Consider the following 16,935-nt stretch of genomic DNA (forward strand, 5'->3'; position numbering starts at 1 on the left):
GAGAAAAAAACCTCAAATGATTCAATAAAAGTTTAAAAACAATTTTCAATGAACTTATGTTTTTGCGGGGCGGCGGGGCTCAGTGATAGAGTGGTCGTCTCGCAACCCAGAGGTTGTGGGTTCGATCCCCTGCCATTGTGACTACATCTACGTATCCTTGAGCAAAATATAGAAACCCCGAGTTGCTCCTGATGCTGCATCGTCAGTAGGGTGGAAATGCGCTATATAAATGAAGTACCATTTAACATTTTGGAATGTGAGAGGTATCAGAAACCCACAAAAGTCCATTAACTCATTCACTGCCATTGACCGCTAAAGATGTCAAAAATTAATTTTGAACTATTTCTATTAGTTTAACATTTTTTCCACTTTTGTTAACAAGAGTATAAAAAACTAGATTTTTTTTATTGTACATTTAGAACAGATATAAAATTTGTGAAGCCATGCCCCTAATTTATCTTTTCTTTTAAAAATAAATAAATAAATAAAAGATTGTTAAAAATTAGGGGCGTCAAGCGATGACTTTTTTTTAATCGTAATTAATTGCATGACTACACTAGTTAATTCACGATTAATCACAAATTTTATATCTGTTCTAAATGTACAATAAGAAATTGTTTTCTAGATTTTCATACTCTTGTTAACAGAAGTGGGAAAAAAAACGTTAAACTGATAGAAATAGTTCAAATGAATTTGTTTACGTGTGTAGTCATCAATGGCAGTAAATGAGTTAAAGAAGGACCACGCTGTGATTCGAACCTTGAACCTGAGAATCATAAGGCAGACATGCTAACCTCACGGCACGCATGCCGCCGGTTGTCTTTTAGAAATTGTAAAAGCAGGGATGGAAGAGACGAAAACAGGTCCATTTATTATACGAATACTTTATTATCAATGTGTGAATGGTTAGCTTTTCGTCTGGATATTAATAGTATATAAAAACTATACACCAAATCCAGGCTCAGTCCTAATTTTGCTGTATAATTTCTCAAGTTGGTATTGAAATTTTCTTTATCTTTATATATATTTATATATATATATAATATAGATAAGCCAAAGTGCATTTTCCATTTGTTTCCTCTTGTCCATATACACATTGCACCATACATAAATAATGACATTGTAAAAAGGACTCCGTATTTACAGGTATAATATATATTTCATATAATATATAAAACTTTATATTAAATCTAGGTAGATGATATTTGGGATGGTGCGCGGGGCGCGTCCGTGTTATCTGTGGTTGTTCAGGAGGATCTCCAGCCAGCAGGGGCAGGAGGTGATGAACTGTCTGGAGTAGCAGGGCCCCCAGCCCTTGGCGAAGCTGATGCGCACGCTGTTGGGGTCGTAGGGTCCGTCGGGCAGCTCGGCCTCGGCGCCGTAGCGCAGCAGGCACGAGCGCTCGTAGTCGAACACCTTGATGGAGAAGCCCGGCATCACCTTGCGCACCACCAGGCTCCTCCCGCTGGGCGCGTCCAGCGTGGGCGAGTTGACGAAGATGGGGTGCTCGCTGCGGTTGTACGCCCACACGCCGTCCGCCTCCTTGCTGAGCAGGATGCCGTAGCCGATTTTGCCGCGCGTGCGCTGCACCGTGCTACTGCGGTGCTCCAGGTTAAGCTGGCCCAGGCAGAAGCCCGTGCCCTGAGGTAGATCGTAGAAGATGCTGACGGAGTGCTCGTACACCGTGTAGAGGCGGCCCACGCGCGTGCGGTGCTCCCAGTACGCCACGTTGCACCAGTGGCTCTGCTTGGGGGCGTCAGGCGACATGCTGGCATCTGCTGAAAACACACACACATGAGGGGGCGGGTTAGGGGAGGGTACGTTGTAGTCAAAACATCAACACAAGCAAACACGGCTGGTAAAAAGGAAGGCTTACGTTTGGGGGGGATCTGCTTTTTATTGTTGCCAGCAGATGGCTACGCTATAAATACTGTATTGAAATCCAAGCCTGCGCGTTCATCCAACGCACACACGCGGACTATACATATCCTGAGGGTGTATCCAGGTCAACACCTGCAGTTTCTGCCACGGCCTCAAGAGGTCGCCGTCATAATTAAAACCCCATAGACAAGTGGTTCTTAATCTTGTTGGTGGTACTGAACCCTACCAGTTTCTTTTGCGCATTCACAGAAACCTTTACTCTTATTATTTTTTAATAACGGCCTTCAACTACTTCTACAATTTTCAACCAATTCAAACCGTTCCAACTCCAACATGTTCCAAAAATTCATGCTTCACGGGCTATTATTTTTCTCATTGCTAACTTTGACAATTTTCCCACAATTCAATATTTTTCACCACAAAAATCCCCGTTCATTGCAAAATGAGACATTCCAAAATTCCCTCCCATTCCAAATTCAAACTGTTCAGCTCATTCAATTTACCTTGGGATCGATCTTCAGCACTCCCTCAATTCTCACATAACAACAATTCCATATTTTCCCACTAAATATAGCATATTTTTTACCCCCCAAAAATTCTTAGGTTAGGACTTTAGGGTTCCTATTCAGAATTCAAACTGATCCGACTGATATATTTCACCCATGCAAAATCGTTCCACGTAATTCTACGTTTTTGACCCACAAATTGCATATTCATTTCCAATGACACATTCAACGATTCCTTCCCATTCAACATTCAAAATGTTCAGATAATTCAGTTCACTTTGGGAATGCACACCAAAAAATTCCACACTTTTCACTCACATATTGCACATTTCCACCAATATCATTACACCTAATTCCATATCATTAAATATCATTCAATAGCATTCCACATACCTTTCAAGAACATTCGACATTCTTCAATATCATTTAATATCATTCAAAATCTTTCAATACGGTTTGACGTCATCTCATATCTTGCTAGCTAGCTAGCAACTTGTGTACATACATATAATTGCTCAACATCGCATCGCAAATCATGACGTCAGGACACTGACGTGACCCCCATCACGCCGCTCAACTCAATAAAGACAACAACAATAATAAAGAAATCACACAACGTACCATCGCAACTGCCACAGGTCGACTACTGAGCGCACCGAATTTCCCGAGTGGCCTAGCAATATAATGTAATCACCTGCAGCCAATGATGGCCAAAGCGGGGTGCGTGATCTCGAATTATTTGAGTTTTTTTTTTTTGCATGCCTCGTGAATAATGTCCACAATGAGGAAGACGCTTTTTTTTTTTGGGTACGTTTTTAGTCCTCCAGAAAATGACCATGTCTTCCCTCCTCACATTCCACAGGAGGAAAAGAGGAGGGAGGGGGTCCCCCTCCCCCAGCGCACAGCTCTTCCCCCTGCTGTGGGCCCAGGGACGGCATTCAGCTCCCTGACAACTTAGCACAAGCCCGTGACCCGCCGACCCCCCCGGCCTTCATGCTATCAGCTCCCATTAACTCACACACAGAGTGATGCCATTATTTTGCTTCACAGGGTCTATTGGCACAGAGGATTTAAAGCCCAATGCCCGCGGCCCCATTCCTTTCAGCCCGCGTGCTCTCGGGGCGCAATGACCGCCCGCCGCATTAACGGACGCCTCCGAGGCGGAGGAGCCGAAGACGTCGCGCCCGTTCGATGACGTTTGCGGAAAAAATGAGTGAAAAAGCCGGTTTTGGACTTTTCTGTACAGCGGTTGAGTGCGAGTCGGGGCTGCGGGCAGGTTCTCTGTGTGTTTGCGCACACACTGGTGGCTGAAACGTCCCCCCCCACCCCCGCCTTCTCGTCAGGGGCCCCAACATGCATGTGCCATTAGTGAATTCCACACTGCGACTCCTCCGCTCCGAGTTTAGCATTTATTGCGAGCGGCCTGTACAAAGAAGTCAGCCCCGACTTGTTTACGGCCCCCTCTATTGTCTCAAATCAAACGGAGCCCACACATCAAGGTAAACTTTCAAAGTGTGCGCAAAAAAAAAGGCCAAATGGCTAACGGCGCCTTCTCTTTGGTCGCCGCTATCTCTCACACGGAGCTTATAACCGAGTCGGGCTAAGCAATTTCGGATTTGGCTTCTCCCGTTCATAAAAGCATGACAGTCGAAGAAAAATTAGGAATGTACCAAACTGCTTGGCGTGTATTTGCAAGTTCCTACGTTGAGAAGCATTGTTGAGTGCTAATGCTAACGTCAATGTAAAATCCCCTTGACATGCTAACACGGTTGTGTGTATCTCTCCCCAAAAGATAATTTGATACGACTTTTGACACATGGGGTGCAAAAAATGATTCGAGGACAGTTCGATTTGAAAGTGGATCGATTCAAATCTGGACTAAGTGGGATTACGATTCGATTTGGTAAGGCTCAGTCGCAAATGATGGTGCAAGGACTTTTTTTTTTTCATCGCCATTTTACATATATTTGAATGAACTTGCCAGTACTGTAAATGTGCCATTTCCTTGTAAATATCTCTCTCCAATAAAAGACGATTCGATACGAATGTCAATATATTTCAAAGTGGAATGATTCGATTTGGTTCGATTTTTGTTACATCCTTAATGCTAAAGCGAAATTAGCATCGACTTCCTTTAAATAACGAATAGTCACACGGGAAGGACATACAGACAGGTAATATAGAAATGCTCAAAAAAATATGAAGCTGTTTCTCAAAAACAAGAACACGGAGTACGATCTTGTAAACTCGGCAAATACGGTATTCCTAAAAACGTACTTTCAAAGAATGCTAGTCTCTGTAAATTGGAACGCATAAAGCCTTGATATTCAGGAATAATAGTTTTTATTAATTGTGATTTTTAATAGCAATCAAAAATAACCGTGATTATTTAAGTGAGCCCGTGAAATGTACCGACTGTTTAGCCGGAGTGAAGACAATGAAGGCACAGCGATCCGGGCCTTTTGCTGTTCTTCCGTCACGCCGAAGCGCTTTTTGCGCACGTGTCTGCGAACCAGACATGTTTGTGTTTTTGTGCTCAATTTGTGTGTTTTGGCTACGGGAGGGAGGCACTGAGGTGAGAGCTTTGAGGGAAGGCCTCATTAGGATCTCTTTGACTGGAGCGCAACTATCGGCAAGCAGCTGGACGCTTGGAAAATCACCACGGCAACCGGGCGCCCTCCTCCAGCGACGCGCGTCTTACGAGTTGGACTTGACGGAATTGTTCTTTTGCAGTGGAAACTCTGATTTGGTTCTACTCGGAATTGGATCAAACGTTTTACGAAAACTAGGCCTCGCAGTGTGAGGCGCTTATTCCAAAACAAAAGAGCAGTCTCAACAAAAGGGGTGTACGGTTGGAAGAGAATTGAGTTATGCCTTAACTGCTAACAAATAAAGATGGTAATAAAGGCTCAATTTCCTCGCTCGTGCGATCGCATGTTAGCAAACTGCGACAGAAAAGTCAGCGAGGGCGAGGAAAGGCATAGAAGGGCCGTTCAAATACGACACGAGGGGGCGAATTAGGGGAGGGCGTGTGTCTTCCTCCCCTCTGACCACAGCAGAGGCGCTCGACTCCTTTGAATCCATGTTGGCCTTTGAGAGGGTCTGCTCAGGGTGGAGTTGCGGCAGGATGGGAGCAATTACTGGTGCTCTGCATCCATTTAACCCCGTCGCCCTCTAACAGCTCCGTTTACCCATTAGAATAGTAGCACATGTTATTGTTGTTATTTTATTCTCAAAAGCCTCTCCCTCTTAGTGTCACTCTCAGGGCCCGCGCGCTCGGCCACAACGCGGCCGACTTATTGACTCATTAACTGCCATTGGCGGCTATAGACGTCAAAAAAAATCATTTGAACTATTTCTATTAGTTTCACATTTTCCCCACTTTTGTTAACAAGAGTATGAAAATGTACATTTAGAACAGATATAAAATGTGTGATTAATTGTGAGTTAACTAGTGAAGTCATGCGATTAATTACAATAAATCGAGATGATTATTAAAAATTAGGGCGTCAGGCGATTAATAATTTTTTTACTCGGAATTAATCGCATGACTTCAATAGTTAGCTCACGATTAATCACAAATTTGGTATCTGTTCTAAATGTACAATAAAAAGTTTTTTAGGTTTTCATACTCTTGTTAACATAAGTAGATTTTTTTTTTAACTAATAGAAAGTTAAAATGATTTTTTAAACGTTTATAACCGTCAATGGCAGTGAATGAGTTAAAAAGGAAGTTGAAAACCTAGACATGACTAGTGAAGTCATGCGATTTGCCTGACGCCCCTAATTTTTAATAATCTTTGCTTTTCTTTTTTAAATCGTGTCGGGCGATTTAAATTTTTGATGGTAATTAACTGCATCACTTCAATGGTTAACTCACAATTAATCACACATTTTATATCTGTTGTAAATATACAATAAATTTGTTTTCTAGGTTTTCATACTCTTGTTAACAAAAGTGGAAAAATATGTTAAACTAATAGAAACAGTTCAAATGAATTGTTGACGCCTATAGCCTTCAATGGCAGTGAATGAGTTAATTACAATTAAAAATAATAATTGCCTGATGCCGCTAATTTAAAAAGAAGAAGAAAAGATTATTAAAAATTAAGGGTGTCAGACAATTAAATGTTTTAATTGTAATTAATTGCATGACTTCCATAGTTAACTCACGATTAATTACAAATTTGATATCCGTTCTAAATGTACCCAAAACATCTTTTTAGGTTTTCATACTCTTGTTAACAAAAGTGGAAAAAATTTGAAACTAATATAAATAGTTCAAATGAATTTTTGACGTCTATAGCCGTCAATGGTAGTGAATGAGTTAAGATTTTGAAGAAAAAAAACACACAAAGAAACACTTCAAGCCAGTGAAATGCTCTTACACTTAAAGTTCAGAGTAAGAAGACACATCTTGGGAGACAAAGAACAAACATATTTTCGCCTAATGATTTAAGATATTGAGTATTAGTCCGTGCTTAATTTCTGCAGTGTTGTGCAAATTCCACCGGCTTTCAAGCTCCGGCTTCCAAAATGCAATCATCTCTTGAGCTTGGCAGTATTGACCACAAGTCTGTCAAATGAAGTGCTGAGGCCTCATTTCATCAGACGGGGGCTAAAACAACACCAGGGCAAGGTCATGGACAAATGAAATTGTTCCATAAGTGAGCAGTGGGCGTGGTGAGTTTTCCAACTCATTGAACCTGCTTGCAGAACATTTCTGTATTCTAACTAAACTATCAAATCAGGGTTTCTGCAGGTATCAGCAAATCTAATTTAATGCTTTTTAAACGTCAATTTTAATGCAACATAAACGAATTTAATGCCCACATCATACTCATTATTAGTAATAGTCACATGATTTCCATAGTTACCGTGCACATTTTTCAGTTTTTCATTCTCTTAACAATTTACATAAAAGTGAACAAATAGGGTTACCAAATAAAAATGCAGAGTGTGAAACATGAAGTCATAAGTTTGTGTTGAGGTAATATTCTGCCACTAGGCGGCATTAGTGTTTTATGTTGGATTGGTGACAGGAACAGTACATTTTTCTTTTTAAATTCAGAGAAATTGGTGTGTGGAAGCAATTTGTGGACTCTAGGCCATTTTGTTAATTCTAAATTACAACTAGTGACCAGTCCCCACAAATACATTTATTTTTGCTAAATTGTGTCGTAGTGACTCCTTTGCACAATGTTGTATGTAAAATAAAACACGAACAACAATATTTTTCCATCAACTGTATTTAAATTGTTAATGCCTCCGGACATCATATTTAATGATTTTCAATGCCATTTAAGGCCTTAATTTTAGCCAACTACATTTTAATGACCCGCAGAAAACCCCAAAAATGTATGACATTATCATTAACATTCACCTTATGATGATATAAATGAGCATCAACAAAGTTAAGCATATATGACCTCTTGTTTGTTGAAGATATTACATGGAAATGAAGCTGACTAAAAACGAAAGGGTCCGACCAATTAAAACAATACAACATACGACAAAGACAATGACCTTTTTTTTTTTTCTTTTTTTTTAAAGCAGACGATTTTTGCAAATTTTTCTCTTTAGTGCAAATTTAAACAAAAACTAAACCACAAAGTAAATTATTAAATGGTTAAAAGTTCTGCCAGTAATTCATATCTTTATAGTTGTAAGCCTGAAGGGACCCATTTAAAAAATATATATATTTAATAAATGAATCAGTTATCAGGATTATATTATGCCGGATGTCAGAAGCCTTACTAAAAATTCCCTGTTTAATTTGTGCACAAATACTTAACTCAAGCATCAAACATTTAATGGACTTCATTATAATGGACTGTCATGCGGCTAACTTATTTAATCATTATATGACCCTTAAAGTCATTCAAAGTCAATGTCGGCACTGTGACAGTTACAGACCAAACAAAATATCATAAAAAAACTGTCCTTAAGATTGCTGAGGCTCACATCTGAACACCATTGTGCTCGCCTGTCTGTGGATTGGGACCAAAGTACACACAAAAGGAAGCATTGAAGTTTCAATAGCATCCCAGAAATGACTTTAAGGGGGTGATAAAGCCAAAAAAAGGGACGAGTCAGTGTTAAAACGCCGCAACCTCCAGGGGGACAGGCAAACAAACAATGGCTTCCCCTCCGTGCTCACTAGGCCACCTCATCTCTGCTAATCCAGAGTGGACTGCACACATGAACTCATTCCTCTGCAAGTCTGCAACGGAGGGGAGGGGAGGGGAGGGGAGGGAAGGGGAGGGAAGAAAAAAAAACAAAAACACTGTTTCCAGTCCAGCTCTGTGAGGAGGGGAAGGGGGCGGCGTGGAGAAAAGGGAGGCGAGGGGGGCAGCAGCCTCTCATCCTGTGCCAAGGATTAGATTCCCCTCCGGCTATTAGTCTCTCCCAATGAACTGATAGGTTGGAGGGGGGGGGGGGGGGTCTGGGGCTAGGGAACCGACTCTTTGCATTGCCATTGTAACATTATGCCCGTACGTATTTGACGGTTTTCCACCTAAAACGACAACCAAAGCATCAAACTCGCCCTCATGCTTGCCTTTAATTCAGCGCGCAACGGCTCCCACTGGCAGACTCTAACCCGGAGCAGGCAACATTTCGTCTGGCGTCTGGGCTATCTCTGCCATCGCAGTCAGCTTTATCAGTCAGACACGCCAACTGAAGCTGCTTTTATATGTCTATGGATTTTTTTTTTCTTCCCCTCCCCGAGGTCTGGTGTGCTTGGCAGAGAGAGAGAGAGAGAGAGAGAGAGAGAGAGAGAGAGAGAGAGCGAGAGAGAGAGATCCCACAAAACACGGCCGAGGCAAAGCTGAGAAACCGAATCCGGCAAAGCAAGGCTGGCTCGTCACAACGGGGATCCTTCACATTGTCATCCACTTCCTCTACACTTTCCCTCCGTTCCGAGACGACTCCGGGGAGGAAAAGTGCTTCGCCCTTGATGTAGCAGATAACTAACACGATCCATAAAATTAGATCAATAAATTACAGAAAGGCTACAGAGAGCGACGCGGCTAACATGGAGGAGCGGCCTCGGCAGGGAAGGAGCAAGGAAGACCGCGTGCGACTCGTTTCCTTCGAGTTTCCTCCGCAAAGTGCCAAAAGAGTCTTTTGCCGGCCTTCAGAACTGCGGGGGGGCCGCGGCCAAGGCCCGTAGACGTGGACGAGGGCAGGCGGCCGAGCACCGAAAGCAAAACACTCAGTGAACATCCTGCTGGGTGGCTGCGCCCTTTGACCCCCTCGTACAACCTACGTGCGCATGTGCGCGCGCGCTAGTGTTTGCTTGCGAGTGTGCGAGGCGGATTTCAGCCAAGTAGGCTGGAAGCTTTGAGTAAAGAGGACCCTGCACATTCCTCAACTCCCCCCTCCTCCTCCTCCCCGTGCCTCCAAACTTCCTACTCTGGTTAGGATGTGGGGGTGGGGTGCAGCAAGGAGGTTCACAAAAAAAAATAAAAAATCTAACAAAAATGATCTTGTAAACGTTTTTTTTCAGGTTAGCATCAGTTCTGAAGTTAGGGGTTCGAATCTCAATTTTAGCCTTTCTGTGTGGAGTTTGGATGGATTTTCTCAGCGCTACTCAGTTACGGGTACAGTCAGTTTTGCACTTGAAAATAGGACAGCGGGAAACTGTGAAAAACCACGACACGCTAAAAGCGAGGACAGCAAGAAAGATGGCCGGCGAATGACATGCGCCAAATCATCCCGGCGTTCTGGTTTGGTTTTAGTCCAGTCAGCAAGCCAAGTGTATGTCAATCACACAGTTGTCATGGCGATTAATTAACTCATTCCTGCCATTGATGGCGAGAAACGTAAAAAATTAATTTGAACTATTTCTATTAAACTTTTTTTTTCCACTTTTGTTAACGAGAGTATAAAAATGTACATTTAGAACAGATATAACATTTGTGATTAATCGTGAGTTAACTAGTGAAGTCATGCGATTAATTACAATAAAAGAATGTAATCGCTTGACGAGATGATTATTAAAAATTAGGGCGTCAGGCGATTAATTTTTTTTACTCATAATTAATTGCATGACTTCAATAGTTAACTCACAATTAATCACAAATTTGATATCTGTTCTAAATGTACAATAAAATGTTTTTTAGGTTTTCATACTCTTGTTAACAGAAGTCGATTCTTTTTATTTTTTTACTAATAGAAAGTTAAAATGATTTTTTAACGTTTATAACCGTCAATGGCAGTGAATGAGTTAAAAAGGAAGTTAACTGTTAAATTTTTGCTAGAACTGCAGAAATGGAACACAACCTCGCCGCTTCGTTAACTGATGTGCTCTTTTTAATATCGTGACATCATGACGACGATATTGTTACATCGCTATTTAGCATTAGCTAAGGTGATAACACGACCCTATCCAATGAACTGTTGCCATACAAACGAAAACTCAAAGACCCACAATAACAATGAACTCTATTATTCCATGCTATGGTAGCAAGACTAATTTAAGCGAAAGGCATGTTTTTGGTTTCCAGCGTATGTGATGGACAAAAGTTGTAGTTGAAACAAGGCTTTCCTATTGATCAGAGTCCGTGAGGAGAATGTGTTCTGTCAGGATAATGTGGCACCAGAGTTTATGTTTCAATCACAACACTTGCCGGGCTGTAACACACACGACTGCTCCACCGTGAACATCCAGACACCAGCTCCCCAAACACAGACAACACCCCCCCCCCCCCCCCCCCGCCCCCCTCCTCCCCGTTCAGTCCATTCACAACAACAGAGACATCAATTAAAAACACAGCAGTGAACATTTCCAATCACCGGCGTGGCCCTTCTCTGTCAACATCTGCACAAAGTCTTCAAGCTAAAAGGCAATGGCAGGATTTCATTATTAAAAATTATGTGCTGGCAGTCACATAGAGGCGAAGAGGGGGAAGTCAGAGCCAGACCTCTAATCGAAACCGTACCCTGAAATGCGACAGTCTGACTGCAAGAACTGAAGCCACGCAGCCAAGAATTGAAGACACACGAAAGAAAAACAGATTTTTTTCCCCCCCTCTATAACCCAAGGGCAGGGACAAAGTCAAAAGGAATTTACACGTGAGGATGTTTACATGTTAAATCAATGACTTTCAGGGAGTTTCATCAGTAAGCATTGTTTGTTATACGAAGTATTGAGAAATCAGTGAATTTAAAACATTTAGGACATCATGCATACAAGCTGGGCGTATACAAGCTCAGTGGTGTAGTAGTAGAGTGTCGTACCCTCAGACTGGGAGGTTGTGGGTTCAATCCCTGGCTGGGTCAAGAGTTATTGGCTAGCAAATTTAGCTTACCCCATTGGCAGATTTTTTGTGTTGCTTAAAATAAGACAATTTGTCCAAATTTGGGGACATTTTTGCTTATTTTTAGTATGGCTTTTTGGTTTTTGCAGTGAAAGGCTAAGTTGGCCAAACACAAGTAAATAGTTATGTATTTTAAGAAAATAGTTATATATATTATAGCTTTGATTTTTAAAAAAAAATAATATTAAAATATTATTATTATTATTATTATTTTAATCTTGTCAAGTATAATTTTCGTGTTCTGTTGGCAGATAATTTAAACTTTGTTTAAATATTCTTACTTTTTTTAATTTTACTATATTTTATTTCTTAAAATTTCTACTGTCTTTTTATATGTGAATTTCCACCAAGCAGAGCTTGACTTTTGATGTCTCTATTAAGCCATTATGAATTTTGATGGGCGATGAGCTCTGATGTTCATGGTTTTGTTTTGTTTTTTCAACAAATTTACACTTAAAAAAAAAACATTTTTTGACTGAACCTACCGAGAAGGAAGAAAAATAGCAAGAAACCCGCAAAATAGCTGAATAGCTAATAGATGAAGTTAAGGTCAGAAATGAAAACGCGTGAACCGAACCGTGAATTAGCGAGAGAGCAACCGTAGAAAACTGCATGGATAACTGTTTAAGGCTTAGCCTGGTCAAAGCAGGCTATTTAAAAAAATAACGTGTTTTGCGTAAGCATCAAACAAATTCATCGGCTTTTTCAAAACGAATCCCATGTCGTCTTGGGTCCCATGTTCAGCGTGCGAGATTTTTGCCCGGCAGATCAAGTTTAAGATAATGAAGGAGTGAAAATCATGTTTCTCCAGTTACATGTGAACAGCCAGAGAAAATGAAGCACTTTATTGTTCCTCTCTGTCCACAATGAGCTTCTGTCCTTCCCCCCTCTCGCTGCAAAAGACTTGTTTGGAGATGTCGACTGACACGGGCCTCCGCGGCTAATCCGCACACAGCATTCTGGTGGCTCAAAGAATGCACCGGCTATTCTGAGTTTCAAAAATACTGACGGCTATAGATTGGGGCGCAACTGTCGATGCACCTCTAGGGAGGAAAGGGGGGGGGGGGGGGGTATCTTGAGTCTATTTTAACCGGCAATCAGACCACAGGCCAAAATCATAGCCGCCAAGGCCAGAGTCTGGATTTATAATTGTGGGTAAAATGGTCAGAAAATAAAAACGGCCTCCGCCACTGGCACCTCCTCCGCTCGCCTTTGCCAGGCAAGCACATTTACAGTGGCTGCTCAAAAGGGAGCATTGTTCCCCCTCTCTCAGCCTTGAGAGGAGGCACAACCAAAACACTCAACTAACAGTTGGACATTCCATACATTTTTAATGGCATTGCACGCTCCTTATTTGTTGCTGTAACCCCGTGACCCGAGCTGAATGAATGGAGCTCTTGCAAAGATGGCAGCGGCATCCCTCCGCACGTTTAGGTCACTTGCAAGGCAAAAAAAAACAAAAAACAAAAAACAAAAAAATGGGGCGGAAGCCTTCTTAGCGCACACACCTTATTGTGGTTGAACACAGCGCACCGTGTTACCTTGAATGACAAGCACGGTGCCGGGAGATTAGACTCCGAGTCATGCATGAGCTTTTTGATTAATCTTTATCTGCGAGCCCTTCAGAAGTTAGTCAAACAAGCCGACGGCGCTGGCACCACACTGGCTGGCCAGAAAAGACAGATAAACACTGAGCCCGCATGCTTGTTTCTCGTGGCATGCACTGTAAAAGGTTTCAGGCCACGTCGAGGACTGCTTCAGATTAGCAGCGCAGCCGCGCGGGCAACATTATATCGCTAAGTCAAGAGGCCAAGCGGCGGCGCTTTTAAAAGCCTCCGTGAAATGTGTTGCAATGATATAACGACCATATATAACTACAATGTGCCTCAATTTAGCGCGGGACTTCAATTCAACAAAGCTGAATTGTTCGCACAAGGGACAAACGTGTGACGTCGTCGCATTCTGTGCAACTGTTTGTTAGTTAGCAGGCAACTTCCCGAGACTTGACGTTATATAATTGCATGGGTGCGAGGGTTTGTATCATGCCAGTGTGACTCAAACCATGAAAGGAAATACGGTCTCGCGTTGGGCTGAACAATTTGGAATACGAATCGAATTCGATTTATTATTAGGGAAGGTTGAAACCACTTTTTTCCAGACTGTATATTTTTGCATAATCGTTCTGTTTATTATAGAAGCGTCGATTTGCCAATTTGGAGTAAATGTGGCAAATATGTTCGAACGTACTTTTAGGCTATATGCTAACAACAGATAATTTTTTTCAGCATTTGGCCTGCATTATAACAATACGTTCATAAATTAAGAATATAAACATTCTTCATTCATATAAAAAAAAAAGAAGATTTATTAATACGTCTGCGGTGCTTGGTTTCCGTTACAGGAAAGAATGCTAAGTTTTTAGCATTTAGGCTACAAAGACGTTTAAAAATGTATTTGCAAATACGTTTAAACATATTTGTTGGCTAAATGCTAAAAGATTAGCATTCTTTCCCATAATCCCATGGGGTATAAATATGTTGAAACATATTTGCAAGTACGTTTGAGCGTATTGAAATACATTTGAATGTACGTTCAAAAAAATTTGCAAATACGTTTCAACATATTTGTAGGCTAATTGCCAAAAAATAAGTAATTCTTTCCTATAATCCCATGGAGTTTAAATACGCTCAAACGTATTTGGAAGTACATTTGAGCAGATTTAAATCTGCTCGAACGTACGGTAAAAAAACGTACACGTTTCAACATATTTATAGGCTAAATGCTAAAAACGTAGCATTCTGTCCCATAATCCCACAGGGTATAAATCCGTTCAAACATATTTGCAAGTACGTTTGAGCATATTTAAATACGTTCGAACCTACGTGTCAGTGTACTTGCAAACGTACATTCAAATGTATTAAATATGCTAAAATATACGTGAAATGACGTTCAAAATTCAGATGTATGTTTACTTTACATTGGCATTTCTATGCTTCCATATTATTGACCATTTATGAGGTCAAAAAGACCGCTGTGAAAAAGGACATGAAAAGTCCCAAGCTATGTACCGTGTTCGATGTTAGCATCGATGTTAGCATCCTTCCCACGGCAGATAAAAAAATAAATAATCACAAATTTATGATAACAATCATGAAAGGAAGAGCATAAAATGCGCCTTATCCGCCAAACAAAGCGTGCCTTGTAATAAGTAGACACATGACGCCGTCTTTGTAGAAAGTTTTTCTCGCGCCGCTATGATGCCAAACTCATTACGGGGCAGACATGGCTATCGCCATCTTGGAGACACGCCCCTGCAGGGGAAGGACAAATCAGATCAGAGACTAGTGCGCCAAAAGCTCCCTTGGCGAGCTGGACTGAACGAGAATGGACTCCTCAACTCTGAAAGATCATAAAAAACGGTTTTAAATATAGTTCAATGTTGACTTTGCCTTCGGTCTGCACGTCCTACACTGAGGACACAAATATGGAGACGTCTTCATCTAAAAGCCAGATGCCCGCTTTGTTTTTGTTTTGTTTTGTTTCGGTCTGAGTGGAAACAATCTAGACTCGCAATCAACCTACAAACAATCAAAACAACCACAAGGTGCACACACCCTCGCATAGACAACAACAGGGCATATTCATGAACCGCCGCCGCTGCGGACTCCGCCGAGGACATTCAGCGGCGCGGCCCCCCAAGAGGAAAAGTTGAAAGTGGATTTCTGATCGCCGTCTAACAATGCTGAGAAAGGGAAAATGAAAAATGTGCTTATCGCTCTTATCAACGCTTCATTTCTGTGCGTGTGTGTATGTTACGTAAGAGGAAACGGAAACCGGCCTCCCAGGACAGGAACAGATACTTGAGACAGGGATTGTGGGTAAGGACTTTACACGGCTACACAGAGAATGGAGCGCAAGACCCCTCAGGATGTGCAGCCGCAAGCCTCCGCCGAGCTGGACGTGACAAACGGGGTGACGAGAGCCCCGACAAGACCGCCCAGCATATCGCGCCACTCTCCAACATTCCTCAGGCTCCCCCCGCTGTCGCAGGGGCAGCGCACCTCCCCGCACCGCTGCAAAAACCCTGGGCCGCTTTTTTTTTAAAGCAGGATGTTTGTCTGAGGACTCCTTCCCCTCAAATAAACAATCCGCAAAACCTGATTCCAGGAGGCAGGGTGGAAGCACTCCAGTCACATTATTTCCACATCCCGTATCCTGGAGCATCGGCGTTCCTGAGGGAGTGTGGGCGGCGAAGCGCTGGGAAAGACTCGGGTTTGCGGTGGAAACCTGAGGGTACATGCCAGGCTGCCGGGGGGAGATGAACTCAAACGACAAGATGCTGATCCGGTTGTTGCTACGTGACAACTTGGCAGCGGCTGGCGGCGACATGGCTAGCGTGCCACATGCAGGCCTCGATTTGCCATGAAACGATTCATTAAAAGGGAAGTCAACCCCAAATGTTGTGTGCGCCCCTGCTCGTCTAAGCACGGCATTCGGATTCATATTTGTGGGATATGAATTGAGCAGCAAAATCCACCCATTTTTATCCATCTCAGGGGGCGGCCATTTAGCCACTTGCTGTCGACTGAAAATGACATCACAGTTGCTCAGAGCTCTAAGAACCACCAATCGCGGCTCAGCTGGGCGACTGATCTTTTGGGCGTGGCTAAAACGAGGCCCCGTGACGTACCTCAAACCCCCGGCATGAGTCACCGCTCCCCCCGTTAGATAAGCTTTGTTGGCATTAACCATTCTCTGACACAATTATGACATGCACTTGGTTAGCTAGCTTTGTCTTTCTAACTGGATATTCTCCCTTTCAAATAGTCCACTATTGTGGACATTAGAGAGCCTCATTGTCTGCTGCGAGTGCACACGTCACAGAGAAAAGGCATAAGAATGAGGTTAAAAAGTAACCTAAAGTAACAGCCATCGTATGGACAGGGTGTTCCTGCTGGCGTTGCCATTTTAGAGTGCCTCATTGTCTGCTGTGAGTGCTTGGATGTCACGGAGAAAAGTGCAAGATAAAAAAACGTGTAAAAAGTTCACAGTGACAACCGTCTTGTGGACAAGGTGTTTCTGCTAGATTGTCATTTAGAGTGCCTTATTGTCTGCTGTGAGTGCACACAAGTCACAGAGAAAAGGCAGAAGAGCGAGGTTAAAAAATAGTAAAAAGTCTAACGTAACAGCCAAGACAAGATCTTCCTGCTGGCGTTGCCGATTTT

The 16,935-nt window shown here is 42.3% G+C and overlaps 1 protein-coding gene across 4 annotated transcripts in view; it reads right to left on the bottom strand.

The window, feature by feature from the left end:
* Positions 1 to 884: 884 nt before the first annotated feature.
* The window catches only part of smad6b (SMAD family member 6b), a 28,794-nt gene continuing 12,743 nt past the window's right edge, over positions 885 to 16,935 (bottom strand). For 2 of the 4 annotated variants that reach the window (XM_086072616.1, XM_086072614.1), the window contains one exon: positions 885 to 1,775. In XM_086072616.1, the coding sequence (XP_085928742.1) occupies positions 1,234 to 1,775 (542 nt within the window). In that variant the 3' untranslated portion in view covers positions 885 to 1,233. Of the gene's footprint in view, positions 1,779 to 16,935 lie in introns of all 4 variants that reach the window. The other 2 variants (XM_086072615.1, XM_086072613.1) reach the window with 1 other exon arrangement.

This window comes from Leptonotus elevatus, chromosome 4 (genome assembly GCF_054856555.1).
Source record: "Leptonotus elevatus isolate MCC_2025b chromosome 4, RoL_Lele_1.0, whole genome shotgun sequence".
Classification (NCBI taxonomy): domain Eukaryota; kingdom Metazoa; phylum Chordata; class Actinopteri; order Syngnathiformes; family Syngnathidae; genus Leptonotus; species Leptonotus elevatus.